The 26665-nt window shown below is 44.3% G+C and overlaps 1 protein-coding gene across 1 annotated transcript in view; it reads right to left on the bottom strand.

The window, feature by feature from the left end:
* LOC106610987 (fibroblast growth factor receptor-like 1) overlaps positions 1 to 26665 on the bottom strand; it is a 70407-nt gene that overhangs the window by 40865 nt on the left and 2877 nt on the right. The window contains exon 3 of the mRNA XM_014210759.2: positions 25339 to 25434. Within this exon, the coding sequence (XP_014066234.1) occupies positions 25339 to 25423 (85 nt within the window). The 5' untranslated portion in view covers positions 25424 to 25434. The remainder of the gene's footprint in view (positions 1 to 25338; positions 25435 to 26665) is intronic.

Raw genomic sequence — 26665 nt, 5'->3', positions numbered from 1 at the left:
GTCAGCACTTCAGTGTTTACACAAATGGTTTGCCTTATTAGCATCCCTGTAAACGGAAAGCGATACACATGACCGCATGCATGGCCTTTCCCGTGTTGCTGCAATGGTGAAGGGCCTTATTTTAGCAGAGCTCTGTGTGTGAATGGAATCTTTCATAACGCAGGAAGAGGAGAAGGAGGTCTGGCGACATAGAATTAGCTCTGTTTTTCATTGCTCAATTTGGTGATGGATTCTTTTAAGAGAAAGGGGTACATTCAACAGGAGGCATTCGTTCTTGTGATTCAGTCTAAATATAGCTCTGGTTTCATGAACCGTTTTGAGGGGTTAAGAAACTGTTGATTCAACATGAGGACACAGCTAGAGAGAGAAAAAAGAATAAGAAAATTCTAAAGAAAGAGAGAGGAACACACACAAGCAGACTATACTAGGCTGACAGTCTTAGGTGATGTTCAGATGTGCTGGCAACTCTTCCCTCCTTTCTGTTCTCTTCTTCAAAAAACATGTGGATTTCTATCCGAGTGCTTTGGTCTTTCTAGTCAACGCAAACAGGTCAATAAAGGATTGGCTGTTCTGCTGACAGACATTAGAATAGAGAACAGATTGGTCTCAAGGAACCGCAGTGAGACATACTGGGTGATGCAATACAGTAAACCCAACTGACTTAGGTCTTTGTACCACACTAACTCACCCACTCATAAAAGTATTTCCTCTCCATTTATCGGTTTATTTGATCCCCATTAGCTTTTTCAGAAGCAGCAGCTACTCTTCCTGGGGTCCTCAAAAAACACGACAAGTAACAAAACACTGATTCACTGATAGACAAGCACAGTCACACAAATGTAAAATATAACAATATACAAACAATTAACAAAACAATTATGTGTGTGTGTGTTTTTGTCCCCTCACAGTCCCCGTCGTTCCATGAGATGTTGTTTAACCCTTTTTTTGAAGGTCATTTTGCTGTTTGCTTGAGTAGTTGGGAGGGAGTTCCATGTGATCACGGCTCTGTGTAATACTGTGAGTTTCCTTGAATTTATTTTGGACCTGGGAACTTTGAAGAGATCCCAGATGACATGTCGTGTGGGTTATGTATGGGTGTCTGAGATGAATGTTATTTGATTATGCTGACAATCTAGAATTTCCATCACAGTAATATGAAAGCAGTTCATCTCTCATCAATCCTCAACCATGAAAAACGATCATGCATGTTGTTGATGTGAGTTCTGTATGTACAGTGAAGGGCAAGATGTGCTGCTTTGTTTTGAGCCCGCTGCAGTTTTGCAAGGTCTTTCTATGCTGCACCTGACCATATTACCGTACAGTAATCAAGATGGGACAAGATCAGAGCCTGAACAAATAGTTCAGTTGATTTTCGTGTCAAATAACAGACCTACCCCTCCCCATCTTCATAACAACTTAGTCAATATGACTTGACCATGATAATTGACCCTCCAGTGTTACTCCTAGGAGTGTAGCTTCCTCTACTTGTTCAATGGTCACACCCTTTAAGCACAAATCCAAACAAAATAAACAAACAAAATGATTTTCTCTCAAACACCATTGACAGAGATTCAACATTGATGAGATTCAATATTTTGACTCTAGTAAGACATTGTTCAGAAACACTGATCCAAAATCAGCTTTACTCCCACCAATCCTAACTTTAACCATTTGAAAGTATTAAACCACTCTTGTTCTGGATCAGTGAGTGAGAGGCATTTCTCCTCCTCACTACTGCTTGTCTGTTTCCTTAGTGAAGCATACCAGTCTCCAGACAGGGGCAGGCATCAGTCTTCACTAACTGCCCAGCGGCATCAGTGTTTAGTGGAAGCTGTGGTTCAAGGGAAACATTATCTTACTATAAATCTCTTAAAACCTCACGGAAACTTTTATATTACAAAAAAACAGTGGGATAGTATGTTACACATATTTAATCTACCCAAGCCAGCCAAAACAGGAGGAGGAGAAAGGAAGGTGGATATGAAAATAAATAAATAAATGAAAGAAACCAAACCCAGGACCAGTGGCTTAACTTGAGACTTCAGAGGTTGAGTATAGGGGAAAGGTGAGGTAGTCATCATGGCGTGGGGAGTGTGTGAAAGGCCAGAGCTTCTGTTCTGAGACCACTGCTGCGCCAGGCTGGGCTATACATTTCACAAGCACAGATTAAAATCATTCAGAGAAAGGGACACCCTGGTGACTCAAGAATAGATGCCAGGTGATAGAGAGAAAGAGGGGGGGGGGCAGCGATAGGGTGAAAGGGGAGGGCAGTGGGAGAGAGGGAGCGAGAGGGTTCTCTGACAGCAGTGGGTAAAGAATGCTGTCTTTTCTTATCAACCCCAGACACCCTGCCCACCAACTTCACCTCGCCTGGTAATCAATACCTTTTATTTTACCCTTTCACCTTTCCAATCAATAGATAAGAGAAGGGTAAGACTACACCGGGGGGGGGGGGCAATAAGGCTTTCTTCGGCACCATCTGATGTGGGCTGAATAGCCACTGGTACAGTGGTGGGAATGGCAGGAGAGTAAGAGCTATTAGGTGACATGAGACTATGTAGAGGAAAAGAGAGCGGGAGGGAGAGGGAGAGAGAGAGAGGGAGGCAGTGAATGAGATGGGTGGAAAAATAATGAGATGCTCCTGCCAATCTATGTTATCAATGTTAATGAATTGAAATACAACTGCTGCCACTTCAAAGCTGAGAGGAAGCTGGGTCTGACAGTGATAAAGTTCTGCCTCCGCTTCCCCTCCTATGGCCCCATGCAGAATAACGGGCTCCTGCAGGCTCCATCAAACAAACAGGAAGAAAGGCAGAAATGAGTCCAGCGTCATAAAGCTTCTGGAAACATCTCCATCACACGGCATACTTCTAACAGGCCCTACTGTGGAGCCTTTGAACTCTGAGCTGCTATATTTCATTAGGCTTGAAGGCCTTCTACCAGCCGCAGCTGCTGCTGAGGGGAGAAGTGTGTATATGTATGCTGGGGTCCATGCTGCAATCCCCACAGGACCAATGGACCAAGGACATTATCACATATCCGCTATACTCTGCCATCCTGTCTGAGTGACTGTAGCTGTGCATGAGAACCATGTATCAATAACAATTACTGGTGCTATATAGCTTTTAACAGGTTCATTTGAAAAAGCATGCATTGAGTGCCGGAACAAATGGAAATGTTAACCCCTTTGGACATAGCCATATGTTGTACTGAATATCAATACTATAACAGAGAGCACATTTGTTTATGAAGCATTACTTTACTGCTCATCTGAGTATGTGCAAAGGCCTGGTTTGTCGCAGGGAGAGCACAGTGAGTGCCATTCACTATGCCACGCAGCTTTATCTCACTCCATTAGCCCACGGCATGGTGCACACACAGGAGCAGAGAGTGTGCTTAGGGGTACTTATCAGAGGAGAGGGAAGGAGGGAGAGAGAGAGGGAGGGAGGGGGAGAAGGGCAAGAGAGGGGTAAAGTTAGGAAGAGATTGGAGGGCAGTGAGAGAGAGGATCACAGAGGGGGAGTTAAAGATGGAGAGAGAAAATGGAAGAGAAGTTAATAAGAGAGGAGTAGGGTGAGTGTTAAAGTAAGAGAGAGGTTGATTTAGAGAGCCGAGGCTAAGATGGCAGTGAGGTGTCCTTTAACACACAGCTCGTAGGGACGCGTAGAGGAGAGTTGGAGGGAGTGAAGGGGATTAGGAGGGCCCAGGCGGCAGTAACCAGGAATGTCAACAATCTCACACCCTGCTCCCTGCACCCTGGTCTGGTCTGGGCTCAGCCTCTGGCACATGACACAATAAAACAGAAAAACTATTTCCTCTCTCTCTGTGCGTGTGGATGGGGGGACAGTAGAGGGCATATGTGCACCTGTTTATTGCTATCCTTATCAGATGATTGGAGAGGAGCGAAACATGTGGAATTATTGTGGCCGCCCCCCCACACACACACCAACACAGACACATAGATAAAGTTATTCATCTGTACGTCAATCTGTCTACCTCACAAACCACAGTGGGTTAAAGATGAAATGCCTTCGTTTTTCCTGAGTTGCACTGCATCGCAGTGCTTGAGGCCTCACTACAGGGAGACCCATGAGGTGGTGCACAATTGGCCCAGCGTCGTCCGGGTTATGGGAGGGTTTGGCCGGCCGGGATTTCCTTGTCCCATCACGCTCTAGCAACTCCTGTGGCGGGCCAGACGCATGCACCCTGACACAGTCGCCAGTTGGACGGTGTTTCCTCCGACACATTGGTGCGGCTGGCTTCCGGGTTAAGCGAGCAGTGTGTCAAGAACCAATGCGGCTTGGCAGAGTCGTGTTTCGGAGGATGCATGACTCTCGACCTTCGCCTCTCCAGAGTCCGTACAGGTGTTGCAGTAATGGGACAAGACTGTAACTACCAATTGGATATCAAAAAAGCAGCAAAAAGCAACAAAAATAAAATAAAATAAACCCCTCATTAGGTTTGAACTAATACTGCTTCCTCCTCAGAAATCAGTCTGACAACCCTGGCAGGTTGTTTTTCTGCCTGCTCTCTTCCCTTCTCTAGCTGCAGGGGTTTGTATTCTCTGGTGCTTCATGGACCCTGACAGTCAATATAGAGGTTGTCTCTGTCTGTGTACTCTGCCACTCCCTGCACCCCCCTCCTCCTCTTTTCTCTTCTCCTTTGCCTCCCCTGCATTCCAACATGGGCCTCAAGCATGGCCAACACTATTTAATCTGCAGTCAACTGATTGGGTCTGTTGGTTAGGTCATAGTCTTCCTACTTTATCAACAAGTCAACGGTTCCTGAAAGCCATATGGAGATAGAGATCTGTATAACTGGTCCTTCCCTAACTACTAGAACACCAAAAGTTCTCTGACCACTAACCACTAGGCCTGTCTAAGCACTAGGCCTGTCTAACCATTAGGCCTTTCTAAGCATTAGGCCTGTCTAACCACTAGGCCTGTCTAACCATTAGGCCTGTCTAACCACTAGGTAGGCCTGTCTAGTAAACAAGGCTGATTTTCCTAAGACATGTTGGCATCAGCAGCACCAGCCGTGTGTGTCTGTATCTGAGGTCAGAGGGGGCCCATAGAAGATCTGTGTGTGGTGACGCATACTGCACCCTGGCTCTGTGTGTGTGCCCCTCCATTAGCTGCCCCCAGCAGGAACCCTACACCACTGTTACTATACGTTCTGAGGATCACCGTCCCCTCCACATGACACAATGAAACGTTTTACACCAGTGCCTTTGTCAACCAGGCCTTTACACTGAGAGAGCCAATGACAGAATGGGATGTAACAGCAATGTCTGGGTAGAAAGGGACAATTCAGACAGGAATGGGAGTAAATGGGGAGGGGGGGGCAGAGGAAGAAAGGGGGGAGACAGACGAGACAGAGGGAGAGAGTGAAGACGAGAGAAACAGACAGGCAGACGGGGTGGGGGAGTTGGAAAAGCTCCTACTGACAGCCATGGGGCCTCTTGACAATCCAGGAATATTGTCTGAAATCAATCTGTCATCGTGGGGCTGTTGTGCCTGTCATTACCAGTAGGTACCCGCCCTTCCACAGTGACAATTTGTTCACCGCTTTACCGGTTCATCTTACAGGTCTTCCCCACAAAGGTCACTCCACTCTATCCATCTCTGTCTGCCAGTCTGTCTCTCTCTCTTGATTTGATCTGTCTCTGTCTCCTTCATTCACCAACCTCACACATGGAGTCACACAGTACCAAAGCACCTGCAAAAATACATTTGCAAAGTGAACTTGATACACAAAAAAATAATTACGTAACTTAGACGGACATCGAAATCACACACAATCACAGCAAATTCAGCTAATGATCAATTTGCAAATCATGTACTGACAGTTCATGGATACTGACCTTTGCAATTCATGTACTGACAGTTCATGGATATTGACCTTTGCAATTCATGTACTGACAATTAATGGATATTAACCTCATTCTGTCAGTAGAGGATGCCTGGTTATTCTTTAAAAGTGCATTCCTCACCATCTTAAATAAGCATGCCCCATTCAAAAAACGTAAAACTAAGAACCGATATGGCCCTTGGTTCACTCCAGACCTGACTGCCCTTGACCAGCACAAAAACATCCTGTAGCGTACTGCATTAGCATCGAATAGCCCCCGCGATATGTAACTTTTCAGGGAAGTTAGGAACCAATATACACAGGCAGTTAGGAAAGCAAAGGCTAGCTTTTCAAACAGAAATTTGCATCCTGTAGCACAAACTCCAAAAAGTTCTGGGACAGTGTAAAGTCCATGGAGAATAAGAGCACCTCCTCCCAGCTGCCCACTGCACTGAGGCTAGGAAACACTGTCACCATCGATAAATCTACGATAATCGAGAATTTCATGCTTTCCACCTGGCTACCCCTACCCTGGTCAACAGCTCTGCACCCCCCACAGCAACTTGCCCAAGCCTCCCCCATTTCTCCACCCAAATCCAGATAGCTGATGTTCTGAAAGAGCTGCAAAATCAGCTGGGCTAGACAATCTGGACCCTCTCTTTCTAAAATTATCTACCGCAATTGTTGCAACCCCTATTACTAGCCTGTTCAACCTCTCTTTCGTATCGTCTGAGATCCCAAAAGATTGAAAAGCTGCCGCAGTCATCCCCCTCTTCAAAGGGGGTGACACTCTAGATCCAAACTGTTACAGACCTATCCTACCCTGCCTTTCTAAAGTCTTCGAAAGCCAAGTTAACAAACAGATCACCGACCATTTCAAATCCCACCGTACCTTCTCCACTATGCAATCTGGTTTCAGAGCTGGTCATGGGTGCACCTCAGCCATGCTCAAGGTCCTAAACGATATCATAACCGCCATCGATAAAAGACAATACTGTGCAGCCGTATCCATCGACCTGGCCAAGGCATTCGACTCTGTCAATCACGGCATTCTTATCGGCAGACTCAACAGCCTTGGTTTCTCAAATGATTGCCTCGCCTGGTTCACCAACTACTTCTCAGATAGAGTTCAGTGTGTCAAATCGGAGGGCCTGTTGTCCGGACCTCTGGCAGTCTCTATGGGGGTACCACAGGGTTCAATTCTCGGGCCGACTCTTTTCTCTGTACACATCAATGATGTCGCTCTTGCTGCTGGTGATTCGCAGACGACACCATTCTGTATACTTCTGGCCCTTCTTTGGACACTGTGTTAACAAACCTCCAGACAAGCTTCAATGCCATACAACACTCCTTCCATGGCCTCCAACTGCTCTTAAATGCAAGTAAAAATAAATGCATGCTCTTCAACCAATCGCTGCCCGCACCCGCCCGCCCGTCTAGCATCACTACTCTGGACGGTTCTGACTTAGAATATGTGGACAACTACAAAATACCTAGGTGTCTGGTTAGACTGTAAACTCGCCTTCCAGACTCACATTAAGCATCTCAAATCCAAAATTAAATCTAGAATCGGCTTCCTATTTCGCAACAAAGCATCCTTCACTCATGCTGCCAAACATACCCTCGTAAAACTGACTATCCTACCGATCCTTGACTTCGGCGATGTCATTTACAAAATAGCCTCCAACACTCCACTCAGCAAATTGGATATAGTCTATCACAGTGCCATCCATTTTGTCACCAAAGCCCCCACCATTGTGACCTGTATCCTCTCGTTGGCTGGCCCTCGCTTCATATTCGTCGCCAAACCCACTGGCTCCAGGTGATCTATAAGTCTTTGCTAGGTAAAGCCCCATCTTATCTCAGCTCACTGGTCACCATAGCAGCACCCAGCCATAGCACGCGCTCCAGCGGGTATATTTCACTGGTCACCCACAAAGCCAACTCCTCCTTTGGCCGCCTTTCCTTCCAGTTCTCTGCTGCCAATGACTAGAACGAATTGCAAAAATCCCTGAAGCTGGAGACTTATATCTCCCTCGCTAACTTTAAGCATCAGCTGTCAGAGCAGCTTACCGATCACTGCACCTGTACATAGCCCATCTGTAAATAGACCACCCAACTACCTCATCCCCATATTGTACTTATGTTTTGCTCTTTTGCACCCCAGTATCTCTACTTGCACATTCATCTTCTGCACATCTACCACTCCAGTGTTTAATTGCTAAATTGTAATTATTTCGCCACTATGGCCTATTTATTGCCTTACCTCCCTATCTTACTACATTTGCACACAATGTATATAGACTTTTCTATTGTGTTAATGACTGTATGTTTGTTTATCCCATGTGTAACTCTGTGTTGTTTGTGTCACACTGCTTTGTTCTATCTTGGCCAGGTCGCAGTTGTAAATGAGACTGGCCTACCTGGTTAAATAAAGGTGAAATATATTTTTTTTAAATAAATGTAGTTCTGTCCTTAAGCTGTTCTTGTCTATTAATGTTCTGTATTATGTCATGTTTTATGTTTTGTGTGGACCCCAGGAAGAGTAGCTGCTGCTTTCGCAACAGCTAATCGGGATCCTAATAAAATACCAAATACCAAGCCTGGAAGGAATCCTTCCAAAAAATATCCATGTGTAAGCCAGTCCCCCTCCCCCACCCCAAGTGCATCCTGGCCCAAAGCTGTAGCCAGAGCATAAAATCACATCCCTGTGCATGAGGAAATCAAATCAGTTTCACTGCAGGGTGCAGAATTCCAGTCTGGGACAGCAGTAGCCCAACTATAAAATATGACAGATCATACTCTCAGCTTCTGAAACATTTTCCTCTCCTGTCCCCAGTCTCCTCTATTCTTCATGTCAAAGTCGAACGTATTTTTCCATTCATTGTAAACCATTCATCGTTAAGTGGGTCCCTTACGTATATATAAAGTTCACAACAAAAAGGGTTCTGTCACATCCTGACCAGTGAAAGAGGTAATTTGCCATAGTAGAGTGGTCAGGGCATGGCAGGGGGGTTTGTTTTGTAGGTATTTTGGGCTTTCTGTTTTTATGTGGGTTTGTTCTAGTTATCATTTTCTATGTGTTGGTTTTCATGTTCGGCCAGGTATGGTTTCCAATCAGAGGCAGGTGTCTTTCGTTGTCTCTGATTGGAAGCCATACTTAGGCAGCCTGTTTTTCCTTTGAGGTCGTGGGTTTTCCGTTTTGTCTGAGTACCTTACGGAACTGTTGGCTGTCGTTTTGTTATTTTGTTTAAGTGTTCTCATAAAATAAAGTAAGAATGAGCACTCTATACGCTGCGCCTTGGTCTCCATTTTACGACCCCTGTGACAGGTTCCTTACAGATGTAGGATCTTAACTTGATCACTCTTTTATTGCTGAGATGAGCTTCGAAATAGACATAAATTCATTGAGAACTTGCACCAACACATGGTTATATCTACAGTACTGCACATTTCATGTAGTCTAATTTTGGCCAGCTAATAGCCTAACCACTGATCAACCAACATTATGGACTAAATGTTAAAATTCTGTTGCTGCAGGATTATTTTGCTTTAACAATACTGGTCAAATTAAGAACCTACATCGGTTCTTTTGGTTCCTGAGAGTGACGATCGATATTAAAAATAAATAATTTCAACAATTACAGTAGGGTGATATTTGGCATTGTCGCAAACTCCACTCCAACAGTCTCCCCCATCAATACTCAATTTCTGACATACTACGACAACATTCCCCAATTAACAAAGGCTATCCAACACAATGCCTATTCCATTCGACAGAGACACTGCATACAGAATAGAATTTGTGAATTCTATAAAGAATTCCCAAAGTAAAACAGTGAGAATTCTGAGTGAAAAGGCAAAAAGCCATGCTGGGTCTCATTGATGCCCATCAGAGGCCAACTGCGAGTGGGGCAGAGAGGGACGTTGATCAGAGCAGGGGGGTATGGTGGAAGCTGTGGAGGCCTCATTCAGCCCTTGTTATCCCAGCCATCCCTTGGCTCTGCTTTCTTCCGACCCAGCAAGGCATCGCTGTTGCCACCATAACATTTCAATCAACCTTTTAAGTGCAGAACAAAATGCGTGGAAGGGGAGGCAGGGGAGAGGTTGGGGGGGGAGTCAGTACTGTGGGTGAAATCCCAGTGAATACCTCTGAGAGGAGAGGACCTAGGGAGGATTTTAAGAGAGGACCTAGGGAGGATTTTAGGAGAGGACCTAGGGAGGATTTTTAATCAGTAACTGCTTGTAGTGGGTTTTGCTCCATGCACCGTATAAATATAAACTTGTGAGATGCCATTCATTTTCAGAACATTTGCAAGAGATATCCCAGTGATTTGGAAATCTGATAACTAAGGACAAAATAAAACATCAACTAAAGAAGGCTGTGGCAAGATCAGCATACAAGATTACAAGATGAGCAAGATAATGTTTAAAACATCCCCTTATCCTACCATTGAGCAAAATGAGAAGTCTATACTTTCCTAAAAGAGGGAGAAAGCAAAGGGGCAGAGAGAGGGAGAGCTCTGACATCTGCCTTGTGCACAGCTGCATAGAAACCCCAGGCCCCAGCATAAATCCACACGCTAACATCTACAGGAAAATGAGACTCTCCGTCTCCTGTTGAGGGGTGAGAGGCTTCAGATTCTCAACGTTTCGTTTGTTGAGTGACTGAGAGAACAGCTGTGAAACAGAGGTGTGGGGGGCTCTCCCCTCCTCGAAAGAAAATAGAAAATAGAGAGGAGAGAGCAGTGGAGGAGGGGAGGGCGGCAAAGAGGCTGAGAAAGGAGAGGTTGTGCAGGATAAACACTTCCCACTGCGTAGCTGAAATGTGATTGTAAGGTCACTCGTAAGGGTCTAACAGGGTGTCCCCTAACACCCACCTCCAGGCTCCCTCCCTCCCAATGGCTACGGCCAGTCTTTCTGTCCAAGGGTGTAACACAGCAGCCGTGCCCTCCAGATCTACAGGGAAATATGCAGCTGGAGCTTGGACCTCTTATTGTTTGCTATAGTGATACTATGACATTCTATAACTTGGAGACCAGTGGGTGAAGGATTTAATAAGATATCCCTCAATTCCAATATTGAATCGAATGAAATTGTGTATTGTTAATCTCAAACAATCAAACCAAAAAACACATGCAGGTGAATACCGTTTGAATGATGACATGTCAATCAGACCAGCTCTCTGGCCCATTGTAAACTACTCTATGAGATCAGTATGGGTTAAGTAGGGCACCATGAATCCTATTTGTCTGTCTATCACTCCATTCACCCAGCAGGGACAGAGTGTGTGGCCTGAAGTCACACCCACCCAGAGCCAAACAAACTCACGATGTAGGCCTACATAGACAAACATTCATATGACAGGCAGATTATAAACAATCCTATTCAAACTTTATTCTACCAATTTCCATACAGCTGAGAATAACAACAGTGAATGGGAGCAGACAATAAGTAAATAATTGAGATTCCATCAGAATGCTAATTAGAGCGCCCATTAAGTAAGACCTTTAAACAGGTCAACATTCACAAGGCCACAGAGCCAGACGGATTACCAGGACGTGTACTCAGAGCATGCACTGACTAACTGGCAAGTGTCTTCACTGACATTTTCAACCTGTCCCTGACCAAGTCTTTAATACCTAAATGTTTCAAGCAGACCACCATTGTCCCTGTGCCCAAGAACACTAAGGTAACCTGCCTCAATGACCACCGACCCGTAGCACTTACATCAGTAGCCATGAAGTACTTTGAAAGCCTGTTCATGTCTCACATCAACACCATCATCCCAGAAACCCTAGATGTGTTAACCCTCGCAAGGCTGCCGGCCCAGACACTATCCCTAGCCGCGTCCTCAGAGCATGCGCAGATCAGCTGGCTGGTGTGTTACGGGCATATTCAATCTCTCCCTATCCTAGTCTGCTGTCCCACATGCTTCAAGATGGCCACCATTGTTCCTGTACCCAAGAATTCAAATGTAACTGAACTTAATGACGATCGCCCCGTAGCACTCACCTCTGTCATCATGAAGTGCTTTGAGAGACTAGCCAAGGATCATATCACCTCTACCTTACCTGCCACCCTAGACCCACTTCAATTTGCTTACCGCCCCAATAGATCCACAGACGATGCAATCGCCATCACTCTGCACACTGCCCTATCGCATCTGGACAAGAGGAATACCTATGTAAGAATGCTGTTTATTGACTATAGCTCAGCATTCAACACCATAATACACTCTAAGCTCATCATTAAGCTCGATGCCTTGGGTCTGAACCCCGCCCTATGCAACTGGGTCCTGGACTTCCTGACGGGCCACCCCCAACTGAAACATCACCTCCACTCCACTGATCCTCAACACTGGGGACCCACAAGGGTGCGTGCTCATCCCCCTCCTGTACTCCCTGTTCACCCATGACTGCGTGGCCAAGCACGCCTCCAACTTAATCATCAAGTTTGCAGACGACACAACAGTAGTGGGCTTCATTACCAACTATGACGAGACACCGAACAGAGAGGAGGTGAGGGCTCTGGGTAGTGTGGTGCCTGGAAAACAACCTCTCACTCAACGTCAACAAAACAAAGGAGATTATCAAGGCACAAGGCAAGACCCAGATGCAGACAGAGGAGGCAGATGGTTGGAGTCTTCCAATATTTATTCATCCAAAGGGGTAGGCAAGAGAATGGACATGGACAGGCAAAAAGGTCAAAACCACATCAGAGTCCAATAGGTACCGAAGGGCAGGCAGGATCAAGGTCAGGGCAGGCAGGATGATCAGGCAGGTGGGAAAGAAGTCCAGAGTCAGGCAGTGGTCAAAACCGGGAAGACTATAAAAAGAGAATAGAAAAGGAGTACGGGAAAAACACGCTGGTTGACTTGGCTGAACATACAAGACAAACTGGCACAGAGAGACAGGAAACACAGGGATAAATACACTGGGGAAAATAAGCGACACCTGGAGGGGGTGGTGACAATCACAGGAACAGGTGAAACAGATCAGGGCTTGACAGGAGATGATCGTGGACTTCAGGAAACAGCAGAGGGTTCAGTGGAGAAGGTGGAAAGCTTCAAGTTCTTGGCGTACACATCACTGATCTACTCAAACGGACCACCCACACAGATGGTGCGATGAAGTAGGCGCAACTAAGCCTCTTCAACCTCCGGAGGCTGAAGAAATGTGGCTTGTCACCTAAAACCCTCACAAATCACAACTGCACAGATGCACAATTGAAAGCATCCTGTCGGGCTGGTTCACCGCCTGGTACGGCAACTGCACCACCCGCAACTGCAAGGCCCTCCAGAGGGTGGTGCGGTCTGCCCAACGCATTACCGGTGGCAAACTACCCACCCACCAGGACACCTATAGCACCTGATATCACAGGAAGTCCAAAAAGATCATCAAGGACATCAACCACCCGAGCCACTGCCTGTTCACCCCGCTATCATCCAGAAGGCGAGGTCAGTACAGGTGCATCAAAGCTGGGACCGAAAGACTGAAAAACAGCTTCTGTCTCAAGGCCATCAGACTGTTAAATAGCCATCACTAGCACATTAGAGGTTAATGCCTATAGGCATAGACTAGAAATCACTGGCCACTTTAAGTAATGGAACACTAGTCACTTTAATAATGTTTACATATCTGGCATTACTCATCTCATATGTATATACTGTATTCTATACTATTCTACTGTATCTTAGTCCATTCCGCTCTGACATCGCTCGTCCATATATGTATATAGTCTTCATTCCTACTTAGATTTGTGTGTATTGGGTATATGTTGTGTAATTTGTTAGATATTACTATTACCACAATAACATCTGCTAATCACGTGTATGTGACCAATAAAATTTGATTTGATTTGAGACCCACTCCAATTCGCATACAGCCCCAACAGATCCACAGATGACGCAATCTCTACTGCACTCCACAATGCCCTTTCCCACCTTGACAAAAGGAACACCTACGTGAGAATGATGTTCATTGGCTACAACTCAGCATTCAACACAATAGTGGCCTCAAAGCTCATCACCAAGCTATGGACCCTGGGACTAAACACCTCCCTATGCAACTAGATCCTGGATTTCCTGACGGGCCACTCATAGGTGGTAAGGGTTGGCAACAACACATCTGCCACACTGATCCTCAACATGGGGGCACCTCAGGGGTGCGTGCTTATTCCCCTCCTGTATTCCCTGTTCATCCACGACTCCGTGGCCGAGCATACTCCCATTCTCATCGACTGGGCTGTAGTGGAGTTGGTTGAGAGCTTCAAGTTCCTTGGTGTCCACATCACCAACAAATTATCATGGTCCAAACACACCAAGACAGTCGTGAAGAGGGCACAACAATGCCTATTCCGCCGCAGGAGATTGAAAAGATTTGGTATGGGTCCTCAGATCCTCAAAAATGTCTACAGCTGCACCATTGAGAGCATCCTGACTAGAGGAAGGCCCTGAAAATTGGCAAAGACCCCAGCCACCCTAGTCATAGACCGTTTTCTCTGCTACCGCACGGCAAGCGATAATGGAGAGCCAAGTCTAGGTCCAAAAGGCTTCTTAACAGCTTCTACCCCAAGCCATAAGACTGCTGAACAGCTAATCAAATGGCTACCCGGACTATTTGCGTTGCCCCCCCCCCCCTTTTTTTTACGCTGCTGCTACTCACTGTTTATTATCTATGCATAGTCACTTTACCCCTACCTACATGTATATTACCTAAATTACCTTGACTAACCTGTACCCCTGCACATCGACTCGGTACCGGTACCCCCTGTATATAGCCTCGTTATTGTTTTTTTTTAACTTTAGTTTATTAAATAAATATTTTCTTAACTCTTATTTTTCTTAAAACTGCACTGTTGTTTGTATTCGGCGCATGTGAGAAATTTCATTTGATTAACTCTGTCAAAGCTGGCACTGTTGCTCATGCAGATTATGGCCCACTAATGTAAACGCAATTGACCTCCATTATGGCTGCTTATCACAATTTCCCTCATCACCACGTACAGTTCTTTCCATTCTCTCCTCTCTGTGGGGTGATGTCTGACACCTTCCTCTTCCAGGTCCCTTCCTAGACTTCCTCTCCCTTCCATAGATTTGCCAGGGGCAGCAGTGTGTGGCGGTAATGATAGATGCAGCTGTATTTGTTAATTGTAGACGCAGTAGTTGTAGTGGTAGTAGTAGTGGTATGATGTAGTACAGGGTTCACCAACTGGAGGCCTGCGGGTGGTTTTATATGGCCCCCAAGTTTTCTGAACAAAAAATGTAAGAAAAAAAATACACACACACACACATATATATAATATATATATATATATATATATATATATATACCATTTTCAATGTCGGACATAAAATACTGTAAAAACACCAGGGTATCAGTTCCTAGTGATTTTAATAAACAAAATCTGTTCTCAAGTATTTCCATGCATAATAAAGAGACACGTGATCGTATACAAATGTAAGCAAGGTTTGAAATTATTATGTTTCAGTCAAACATTTTATCTGTCTGAGCTTCTTGCGGTCAATTTGCAGTTTACAAATTATTTGTAATTATGATCCGGTCCCTCGACCATCCGCTCAACAAAATATCGTCTTGTGGCTGAATCTAGTTGATGTAGTAGTAACTATTAGTGGTGGCACTTTTGGAGAGGGAATAAGTGTTGCTGTAGCTGGTAACCAGTGGTGAAAAAAGTACCCAATTGTCATAATTGAGTAAAAGTAAAGATACCTTAATAGAAAATGACTCAAGTAAAAGTACGAATAATACAAATTCCTTATATTAAGCAAATCAGACGGCACAATTTTCTAGTTTGTTTAATTTACGGATAGCCATGGGCACACTCCAACACTCAGACACCATTTAGAAACAAAGAATTTGTGTTTAGTGAGTCCGCCTGTCAATATCGGGTGTATGAGAGGCGAAGTGTAACCAAGCGCACTTTATTATAGTTCCAAAACACGAGAGCACTACTTAAATAAAAATGCGCTCAAAACCACGGAACATAATCCAAAGTAAAGCGCGTAAATCAAACACCACAAAAAACATGAAACAATTACAGACAAAACATGATGGGAAACACAGGGTTAAATACAAGTAGATTGATTGGAGAAATGATAACCAGGTGTGTATGGAAACAAGACAAGACAAATGGACAATAGAAAAATGGAGAGGCGATGGCTAGAAAGCCGGTGACGTCGATCGCCGTCCGAACAAGGAGAGGAGCCGACTTCGGCGGAAGTCGTGACACCGCAAGAACAGAGGCATGGGATGACCCGGGATGTTCTCTTGATAAGTGCGTGAATTGGACCATTTCCTGTCCTGCTAAGCATTCAAAATGTAACGAGTACTTTTGGGTGTAAGGGAAAATTTATGGAGTAAAAAGTACATGACTTTCTTTAGGAATGTAGTGAAGTAAAAGTAAAAGTTGTCAAAAATATAAATAACAAAGTACATATACCAAAAAACGACTTAAGTTTCACAGGCTGTATCAGGCTGTATCACATCCGGGCGTGTAGTCCGTCATTGTAAATAACAATTTGTTATTAACTGACTTGCCTAGTTAAATAAAGGTTAAATAAGAAAAATAAAAAGTAGTACTTTAAAGTATTTTTACTTAAGTACTTTACACCACTGCTGGTAACTCATACTTCTAGGGTTTCTAAATTGACTTCTGCTCCTTGGGTATCTCATTATCATAACTTCTCACAGAGCAATTGCTGTGTGCTTAATAAAACACACACATACGTATACAGACACACTTATACACAAAACCCTGAGCGTAGCTCCCTCTCGTAACTCCTTCTCACGCACCTCTAAATCGCAGCCCCTCACTAAAATGAGTCCCTGGTTTTCAGTACACTCTAATAGACTGCAAATAAACTTAGTCTACAGGGATGAAGAGTGTTTAAAATTAATTAGTGCTGCTATGTCCGACTGGGGGGACCAGTGCATGTAATAATCTGCCCATTGTTCTCTGCAAATAGACCCAGTCCCAGGCTCAGTAAATAGGGGCTATTGGGGAGCTGAGTGAGGGTGGGTGGGAGTAAAGGTCAGCTCCATGCCTTGTTTTAATGACAGCACATTAACTTAGTTCACTTCCTCTGGCTTTACACTGGTAATAAACGGGAGGAAATGCAGAGAGAGGGTCTGGAGAGAGAGAAGGGAGACATGTGTAAGGGGGATGGCGAGCGAGCAGTGGTTGTTGTTTGGTCATAAATTGGCATGGGGAAGCCCGCAGAGTTCAGAGGTGGCATGTCAATCGGTCAGACAGCACTGAGTTGGGTGGGGCTGTGGGTGTTGGTGGGTTTATGCTGAATCCGCTCTATTTAAGTTCTGGTGTTTCATGGTTGAATCTGATGACACTGATTTTATTTGTCATTTATAAATCAAGTGTTTTCAGAGGGGACTACTCAAACACATGGCAAAGATTTTACAGCACTGTTTAGACCCCCTCTCTCTCACTCTCTCACTTCTCACTCTCTCTCTCACTTTTTCTCTTTCTCTCTCACACTCTCTCCTTGGTCCACTCTCCCTCTGTTTCTCCAGCTGGGCTCATGTGCCAGAACACCACTGTGTCATTACCTTCTTAGTACTTGGGCCATATTTACAAAAAATAAGAGGACTTTGGGGTATTTGGTTACTGGGAAACTAGCCTCATTATGTTTAAAGGAAATGGAAAACTGACTGAGAGCCAAATGGCCTTGTGATTTTAAAGGCCCTTGGCATACAATTTATCCAATAGTACTTTCTTGTTATAAAACCATGATGTAACTCTCCTATAAAATGTATATTTTCCAAAAGAGTTGCAGAGCAGTTTGTATGCTCTAAATTTATTCAGATGGCTCAGGAGGTATAGATGAGTAAACATTTGTCTGATGTTAAAAACTCTCATGTCAAGCTAATATGCTACTTGTGACATGTTGATACAGTATACTCATCTGCATCAAAAATCACTGGCTTCGCCTACAAACAAAGTACACAATTTGCATAGACGTCACTGCAATTTTGTTTCCTATAAGAGCCATGTGATCATTTGTGTGTGTGTGTGTGTGTGTCTGTGTGCTTCTGTGTGAGAGAGAGAGAGAGAGAGAGAGAGAGAGAGACAGAGAGAGAGAGAGAGGGAATGCTGGTAAGTACTAGGGACACCTTGTATCCTCTCATTGTCACCGAGCAGGCCTGCAGAACACACAGCAAGTCCATATGTCCCGGCTGCTGCATTCCACAGTTACTATATCACAGGGGTCCCCAGTCCTGTCACCACATTAGAAGCTCTGCTGGGACGCATCACTGAGCACCTCCTACAGCTGCTCGGGGGAACACAAGGGGAGGGGTTGGGGGGTGTCTTAGGTTTGCCTGGCGTAGTGGGATAAATTATCAGATATTGTATGGTGAGGTGACTGACAGCAGCAAGCTCATTATCATTTTGTGTCCTTTAAATTGGACTTAGCAAAGGTTTAAATGCTTATATAATACCTGATAAAACCGCTAAACACTTCCAATATGTTACTATATCTTCACATGTAACTCAAAATGATTGTCTCCTGTATAATTTCATTTTCATTTATAAATGATGTTATCATAGCCTGTTAACTTTTATAGGGACAGTTTTACAGCCAGGACACTCTGTCTACAAAACCATGTCTCCAATCAAAAACATTTATTTTATTTATTTCCCCTTTATTTAACCAGGTAGGCAAGTTGAGAACAAGTTCTCATTTACAATTGCGAACTGACCAAGATAAAGCAAGCACTTTGACACATACAACAACACAGAGTTACACATGGAGTAAAACAAACATACAGTCAATAATATAGTAGAAATTTAAGTCTATATACAATGTGAGCAAATGAAGTGAGATAAGGGAAGTAAAGGCAAAAGGCCATGGTGGCGAAGTAAATACAATATAGCAAGTAAAACACTGGAATGGTAGATTTGCAGTGGAAGAAAGTGCAAAGTAGAAATATAAATAATGGGGTGGAAAGGAGCAAAATAAATAAATAAATACAGTAGGGGAAGACGTAGTTGTTTGGGCTAAATTATACATGGGCTATGTACAGGTGCAGTAATCTGTAAGCTGCTCTGACAGCTGGTGCTTAAAGCTAGTGAGGGAGATAAGTGTTTCCAGTTTTAGAGATTTTTGTAGTTTGTTCCAGTCATTGGCAGCAGAGAACTGGAAGGAGGGGCGGCTGAAGGAGGAATTGGCTTCGGGGGTGACCAGAGAGATATACCTGCTGGAGCACGTGCTATAGGTGGGTGCTGCTATGGTGACCAGCGAGCTGAGATAAGGGGGAACTTTACTTAGCAGGGTCTTGTAGATGACCTGGAGCCAGTGGGATTGGCGATGAGTATGAAGCAAGGGCCAGCCAACGAGAGCGTACAGGTCGCAGTGGTGGGAAAAATATATGGGGCTTTGGTGACAAAACAGATGGCACTGTGATAGACTGCATCCAATTTATTGAGTAGGGTATTGGAGGCTATTTTGTAAATGACATCGCCGAAGTCAAGGATCGGTAGGATGGTCAGTTTTACGAGGGTATGTTTGGCAGCATGAGTGAAAGATGCTTTGTTGCGAAATAGGAAGCAAATTCTAGATTTAACTTTGGATTGGAGATGTTTGATGTGAGTCTGGAAGGAGAGTTTACAGTCTAACCAGACACCTAGGTATTTATAATTGTCCACATATTCTAGGTCGGAACCGTCCAGGGTGGTGATGCTAGCCGGGCGGGCAGGTGCAGGAAGCGATCGGTTGAAGAGTATGCATTTAGTTTTACTTGTATTTAAGAGCAGTTGGAGGCCACGGAAGGAGAGTTGTATGGCATTGAAGCTCGTCTGGAGGGTAGTTAACACAGTGTCCAAAAAAGGGCCGGAAGTATACAGAATGGTGTCGTCTGCATAGAGGTGGATCAGAGATTCACCAGCAGCAAGAGCGACATCATTGATGTATACAGAGAAAAGAGTCAGCCCAAGAATTGAACCCTGTGGCACCCCCATAGAGACTGCCAGAGGCCCGGACAACAGGCCCTCCGATTTGACACACTGAACTCTATCTGAGAAGTAGTTGGTGAACCAGACGAGGCAATCATTTGAGAAACCAAGGCTGTTGAGTCTGCCGATGAGGATGTGGTGATTGACAGAGTCGAAAGCCTTGGCCAGGTCAATGAATACGGCTGCACAGTATTGTTTCTTATCGATGGCGGTTAAGATATCGTTTAGGACCTTGAGCGTGGCTGAGGTGCACCCATTACCAGCTCTGAAACCAGATTGCATAGCGGAGAAGGTACGGTAGGATTCGAAATGATCGGTAATCTGTTTGTTGACTTGGCTTTCGAAGACTTTAGAGAGGCAGGGTAGGATTGATATAGGTATGTAGCAGTTTGGGTCAAGAGTGTCCCCCCTTTTGAAGAGGGGGATGACCGCAGCTGCTTTCCAATCTTTGGGAATCTCAGACGAACCGAAAGAGAGGTTGAACAGGCTACTAATAGGGGTTGCCACAATTTCGGCAGATAATTTTAGAAAGAAAGGGTCCAGATTGTCTAGCCCGGCTGATTTGTAGGGGTCCAGATTTTGCAGCTCTTTCAGAACATCAGCTGACTGGATTTGGGAGAAGGAGAAATGGGGAAGGCTTGGGTGAGTTGCTGTGGGGGTAGGGGTAACCAGGTGGAAAGCATGGCCAGCCGTAGAAAAATGCTTATTGAAATTCTCAATTATAGTAGATTTATCAGTTGTGACAGAGTTTCCTATCCTCAGTGCAGTGGGCAGCTGGGAGGAGGTGCTCTTATTCTCCAAGGACTTTACAGTGTCCCAGAACCTTTTGGAGCTTGTGTTGCAGGAAGCAAATTTCTGCTTGAAAAAGCTATCCTTGGCTTTTCTAACTGCCTGTGTATATTGGTTCCTAACTTCCCTGAAAAGTTTTATATCACGGGGGCTGTTCGATGCTAATGCAGAACGCCACAGGATGTTTTTGTGTTGGTTAAGGGCAGTCAGGTCTGGAGAGAACCAAGGGCTATATCTGTTCCTGGTTCTACATTTCTTGAATGGGGCATGCTTATTTAAGATGGTGAGGAAGGCATTTAAAAAAAAATAACCAGGCATCCTCTACTGAAGGGATGAGGTCAATATCCTTCCAGGATACCCGGGCCAGGTTGATTAGAAAGGCCTGCTCGCTGAAGTGTTTCAGGGAGCGTTTGACAGTGATGAGTGGAGGTCGTTTGACCGCTTACCCATTACGGATGCAGGCAATGAGGCAGTGATCGCTGAGATCTTGGTTGAAAACAGCAGAGGTGTATTTAGAGGGCAAGTTGGTTAGGATGATATCTATGAGGGTGCCCGTGTTTACGGCTTTGGGGTGGTACCTGGTAGGTTCATTGATAATTTATGTGAGATTGAGGGCATCAAGCTTAGATTGTAGGATGGCTGGGGTGTAAAGCATGTCACAGTTTATGTCACCTAGCAGCACGAGCTCTGAAGATAGATGGGGGGCAATCAGTTCACATATGGTGTCCAGAGCACAGCTGGGGGCAGAGGGTGGTCTATAGCAGGCGGCAAAGGTGAGAGACTTGTTTTTAGAGAGGTGGATTTTTAAAAGAAGAAGTTCAAATTGTTTGGGTACAGACCTGGGTAGTAGGACAGAACTCTGCAGGCTCTCTCTGCAGTAGATTGCAACACCGCCCCCTTTGGCTGTTCTATCTTGTCTGAAAATGTTGTAGTTAGGGATGGAGATTTCAGAGTTTTTGGTGGACTTCCTAAGCCAGGATTCAGACACGGCTAGGACATCCGGGTTGGCAGAGTGTGCTAAAGCAGTGATTAAAACAAACTTAGGGAGGAGGCTTCTAATGTTAACATGCATGAAACCAAGGCTATTACGGTTACAGAAGTCATCAAAAGAGAGCGCCTGGGGAGTAGGAGTGGAGCTAGGCACTGCAGGGCCTGGATTCACCTCTACATCGCCAGAGGAACAGAGGAGGAGTAGGATACGGGTACGGCTAAAAGCTATGAGAATTGGTCGTCTAGGACGTCCGGAACAGAGAGTAAAAGGAGCAGGTTTCTGGGGGCGATAAAATAGCTTCAAGGTATAATGTACAGACAAAGGTATGGTAGGATGTGAATACAGTGGAGGTAAACCTAGGCATTGAGTGATGATGAGAGAGATATTGTCTCTAGAAACATCATTGAAACCAGGTGATGTCATTGCATGTGTGGGTGGTGGAACTGTGAGGTTGGATAAGGTATAATGAGCAGGGCTAGAGGCTCTACAGTGAAATAAGCCAATAAACACTAACTAGAACAGCAATGGACAAGGCATATTGACATTAAGGAGAGGCATGCTTAGCGAAGTGATCAAAGGGGTCCAGTGAGTAGTGAGGTCGGTTGCGGTCATGGCGATTCAGACAGCTAGCCGGGCCATGGGTAGCAAGTTGGCAGAAGATGGTCTGTTATTAGCCACCTCGTGCGTTTCCGTCGGTAGATTAGTGGGGTTCCGTATGGTAGAGGGGACCAGTCCAATTGGCAAAATAGTTATAGTTATAGTGGCCCAAGAAAATTGGCCAATAGACCTATTCAGATAGCAGCCGATAAGACAGCTAACGATTAGCTGGCCGCAGATGGGCGTTCAGGTTACGTCGCGGCGGAGGGGCCAGTTGGATAACTCCCTCGGGCAGATAACGTCGGTAGTCCAGTCATGAAGGCCCGATGGGGCTCCGAATCGGCAGTAAAACGGGTCCGGATAGGTGATTGTAGCCCAGGAGTGGCTGGTGGAACTCTTTAGCTGGCTAGCTCCGGAATAATTGATGTTAGCTCCGGGACCGACATTAGCCAATAGTCACTCGGATAGCAGCTAGCTAGCTGCAAGATCCAGGTGTAAATATCCAGAGCTTGCAGTAGAAATCCGGGGATATGGAGAGAAAATAGGTCCGGTATGCTCTGGTCTGAGTCGCGTTGTACAAAACTGGCGATAGCTTTTCGAGCTAAAGGATAGCTGATGACCGCCAACCGTGGTTAGCTGAATTCTAACGTTAGCTAGTGAACTGGCTAACTTCTGGCTAGCTTCTGTTGTGGATTTCAGATTTGATGTAAATAATACTTTTTTTTAAATTGGTGAGGCGGGTTGCAAGAGAGTGTTTTGAAGTTGAGTTTTTAGAAAAAAATATATAGGATAGGATATCATAGGTTATCAAACAGTGAAGTTGTTACACTTGGATCACATTGTGTCATAACTGGGAGCTTGTGGTCACATCATTCTCTCAAAGGGATTGTCCAGTCCACTTTCCAATCACCTTCTGGAGACTTCATTTCCCCCTGCAGTGCAGTATGCTTGACAATTAAAATAATCCTATAAAAGTCCAATAGATTATTTCATTAAATTGACTATATTATTTCATGTAATTAACTAAAATATACACTGATTATACCAAACATTAGGAACACCTTCATAATATTGAGTTGCGCTCCCACCCTCTTTACCCTCAGAAAAGCCTCAAATCGTCGAGCATGGACTCTACAAGGTATCAAAAGGGTTCTACAGGGATGCTGGCACATTTTGACTCCAATGCTTCCCACAGTTGTGTCAAGTTGGCTGGATGTCCTTTGGGTGGTGGACCATTCTTGATACACACAAGAAACTGTTGAGCATGAAAAACCCAGCAGTGTTTCAGTTCTTGAAACAAACCGGTGCACCTGGGACCTACTACCATACCCCATTCACAGACACTTCAATCTTTTGTCTTGCTCATTCACCCTCTGAATGTCTCACATACACAATCCATGTCTCAGTTGTCTCAAGGCTTAAAAATCCTTCTTTAAGCTTCTCCTCCCCTTCACCTACACTGATTGAAGTGGATTTAACAGGTGACATCAATAAAAGATCATAGCCACCTGGAATCACCTTGTCAGTCTATGTCATGGATAGAACAAGTGTTCTAAATGTAATACTCAGTATATATTAAAACATGGCCACTTAAAACTGAGAATACGATGTTTGCCAATAGTAAATGTTAATTTTTCTCTGTCTTGGATACAATACACTTGTATATACCTCTACAATCACTTTCAGAAACAAAGTATGAAAAGCAGACTACATATTACTATTTTTTAGGTGATATACTGTATAATCTCTGTGTGATTAGGATGTCTTGTTTTTCTGTCGGCAGTCTGTTTCCCCATTTGATTTGATCCTTTCTCTGACATCTGTAAATCTGTAAACAGACATAATTGCCTGTCTAATCTTATTTAGCAACCACGTCTTGTTAACTTTCGCTATAGCCGCATCGCAAAGGATCGCCTGTCCTGCTGTGAATAAGGCATTGTCTGTAATCCCAGATGTAATCTGCCCCCCCTCGAAACCAGCAGTGGCCCGCACCTGCCCTGTATTGCAATGCCCTGTTAGCCACATGCAGGTTCTACTTCCATTTGCTGCCATACTGAGTTTGAGAATGAGGAAAGAGGCATAGAACAGGATGTCTAGTTTACCACTTCAAGAGGCTGGAGAACACACTAAAAGTCTATGTGAACGCTTCAAAGCGCTCTAATTGAAAAGGTGATTTATTTTCTTTGACTTTCAAACTCTACTGAACTCTTCTGGACATTTTCAGCTGTTGATGACAGATGATATTGTGGAAACCATACACATAATTATACAATGCATTCTGCATTTGTCTAACAATTTCAATCAATGTAGACAGTTGTTTGAACAATAGTACACTACACTGTCATGGTTAAGGTTGCAAAAATCCGGGAACTTTCAATAACTTTCCTGGTTTTCCCGAAATCCTGGTTGGAGGGTTCCAGATTACCGGCTTATTCCTCCCTGATTGCGGGAATCTTAAAAAACGGGATTTCTGGAAAACCAGGGAATTTATTGAAAGTTCCAGGAATGTTTCAACCCAAGTCATACACACACACACACACACACACACACACACACACACACACACACACACACACACACACACACACACACACACACACACACACACACACACACACACACACACACACACACACACACACACACACACACACACAAACACAGACGTGATGCTGAGACAGTCCAATCCCTGGGACAACCCTGGGAGAGCTGGACTGATTTGTGTTCCTTCACCCTGGGAAGCTGATGGATGTGTATGTTTGGTTTAACTGTGGTGCATGCACACACAGTCACACACACATACTGTATGGCCATGACTGAAAAGATCCCACACTGAAGGGGGGAGTTGGGTTGGTTTTCTCGCTACTTCCCCACTGTTGATTTTGGGTTCTGTTTAGAGTTTTTTTTCAAATTTTTCCCTCTCTTACTTCTTAGTGTAAAGAAGTTAGAGCCAACTGAGCTTTTCTCCGTGTAAACAAAAAGCCACAGCAGTCAAACTAACTTAGACTAACCAATTTATCTACTAATATTTCACTAAAACGATTGGACCCTACTGTGTAGGCAAGAAAGAAAGGTAGTAAAGTTAAGTTAAATAAAATAAATATCCCAAAGATGTTACTCACCCCTTGCACAGTCAGACAACAGAATGGCCAAAAAGATGAGCAACATGACCTTGACGACTCCCATCCTGACTGAAGACAACTTCATGTTCCCCAAATCTAAAAGACATATGGTCAAAAAATATAAAAACACTCAGGCCTTCCAGATTGTATTAGTGCACACAGCAGAACTCATATCCATCCCCAGGGAAAGCAGTTTGCCTTGTTAGATGATATGGACAATATATATGCTCCTCCAAGTCAGACACAGTTATGTGTCATGGCTGTTGTCTTTTGCCATAATGGAACTGAAATGCATGGGGATTTCTCTTATCAATAAAAACACATAGTGCAGCTATGCACATTTTTTTAAATCACTTGATTGATTGATTGACACAATAACATATGTACCCTTTGTGTTAGTATATTTATCTATATTCGATATATACAATGCCTTGAGAAAGTATTCACACCCCTTGACTTTTTCCACATTTTGCTGTGTTACAGCCTGAATTTACAATTGATTATATTGAGATGTTGTGTCTCTGGCCTACACACAATACCCTGCTTTACATCCCCTGCTATATTGTGGATCGAGAGTTACCTGTCTAACAGAACACGGTGGGTGTTCTTAATGGAAGCCTCTCCAAAAGAATCCAGATAGAGTCAGTCATGCCTCAGGGCAACTGTCTAGGTCCCTTACTTTTTCAATCTTTACTAATTACCTGCGACTGGCTCTGAGTAAAGCCTGTGTGTCTATGTATGCTGATGACTCAACACATCAGCTACCACAGCAAGTGAAATCACTGCAACACTCAAAGAGCTGCAGTCAGTTACAATTGGCCCAGAACAGAGTAGCACGGCAGGCCCGTAAATGTTAATGGAGACCTAACATCAATAATATGCATGTCAATCTCTCCAGGCTCAAAGTAAAGGAGAGATGGACTTCATCGCTATTTGTATTTGTGAGAGGTGTTGACACGTTGAAAGCACCAAGCTGTCTGTTTAATCTACTAGCACACAGCTCAGACTACCATGTATACGCCACAAGACATGCCACCAGAGGTCTCTTCACCGTCCCCAAGTCCAGAACAGACAATGGGAGGCGCACAGTACTACATAGAGCCATGACTACATGGAACTCTAATTCCACATCAAGTAACTCATGCAAGCAGTAAAATCAGATTGAAAAAAAACAGATAAAAATGGAACAGCGGGGACTGTGAAGAGACACACATGTATTTTGTGTTGTAGATATGTGATAGTAGCGTAATGGCCTGAAATCTGTTGTGAAATGTATTGTACATTTTTTTAAATTGTATAACTGTCACGGTTGTCGTAGGAAGGAGAA

The sequence above is a fragment of the Salmo salar genome, chromosome ssa09 (genome assembly GCF_905237065.1).
Source record: "Salmo salar chromosome ssa09, Ssal_v3.1, whole genome shotgun sequence".
In the NCBI taxonomy this organism is placed as follows: domain Eukaryota; kingdom Metazoa; phylum Chordata; class Actinopteri; order Salmoniformes; family Salmonidae; genus Salmo; species Salmo salar.
Note: the sequence above shows the minus strand (reverse complement) of the source record. Positions and strands in the feature narration are given on the sequence as shown.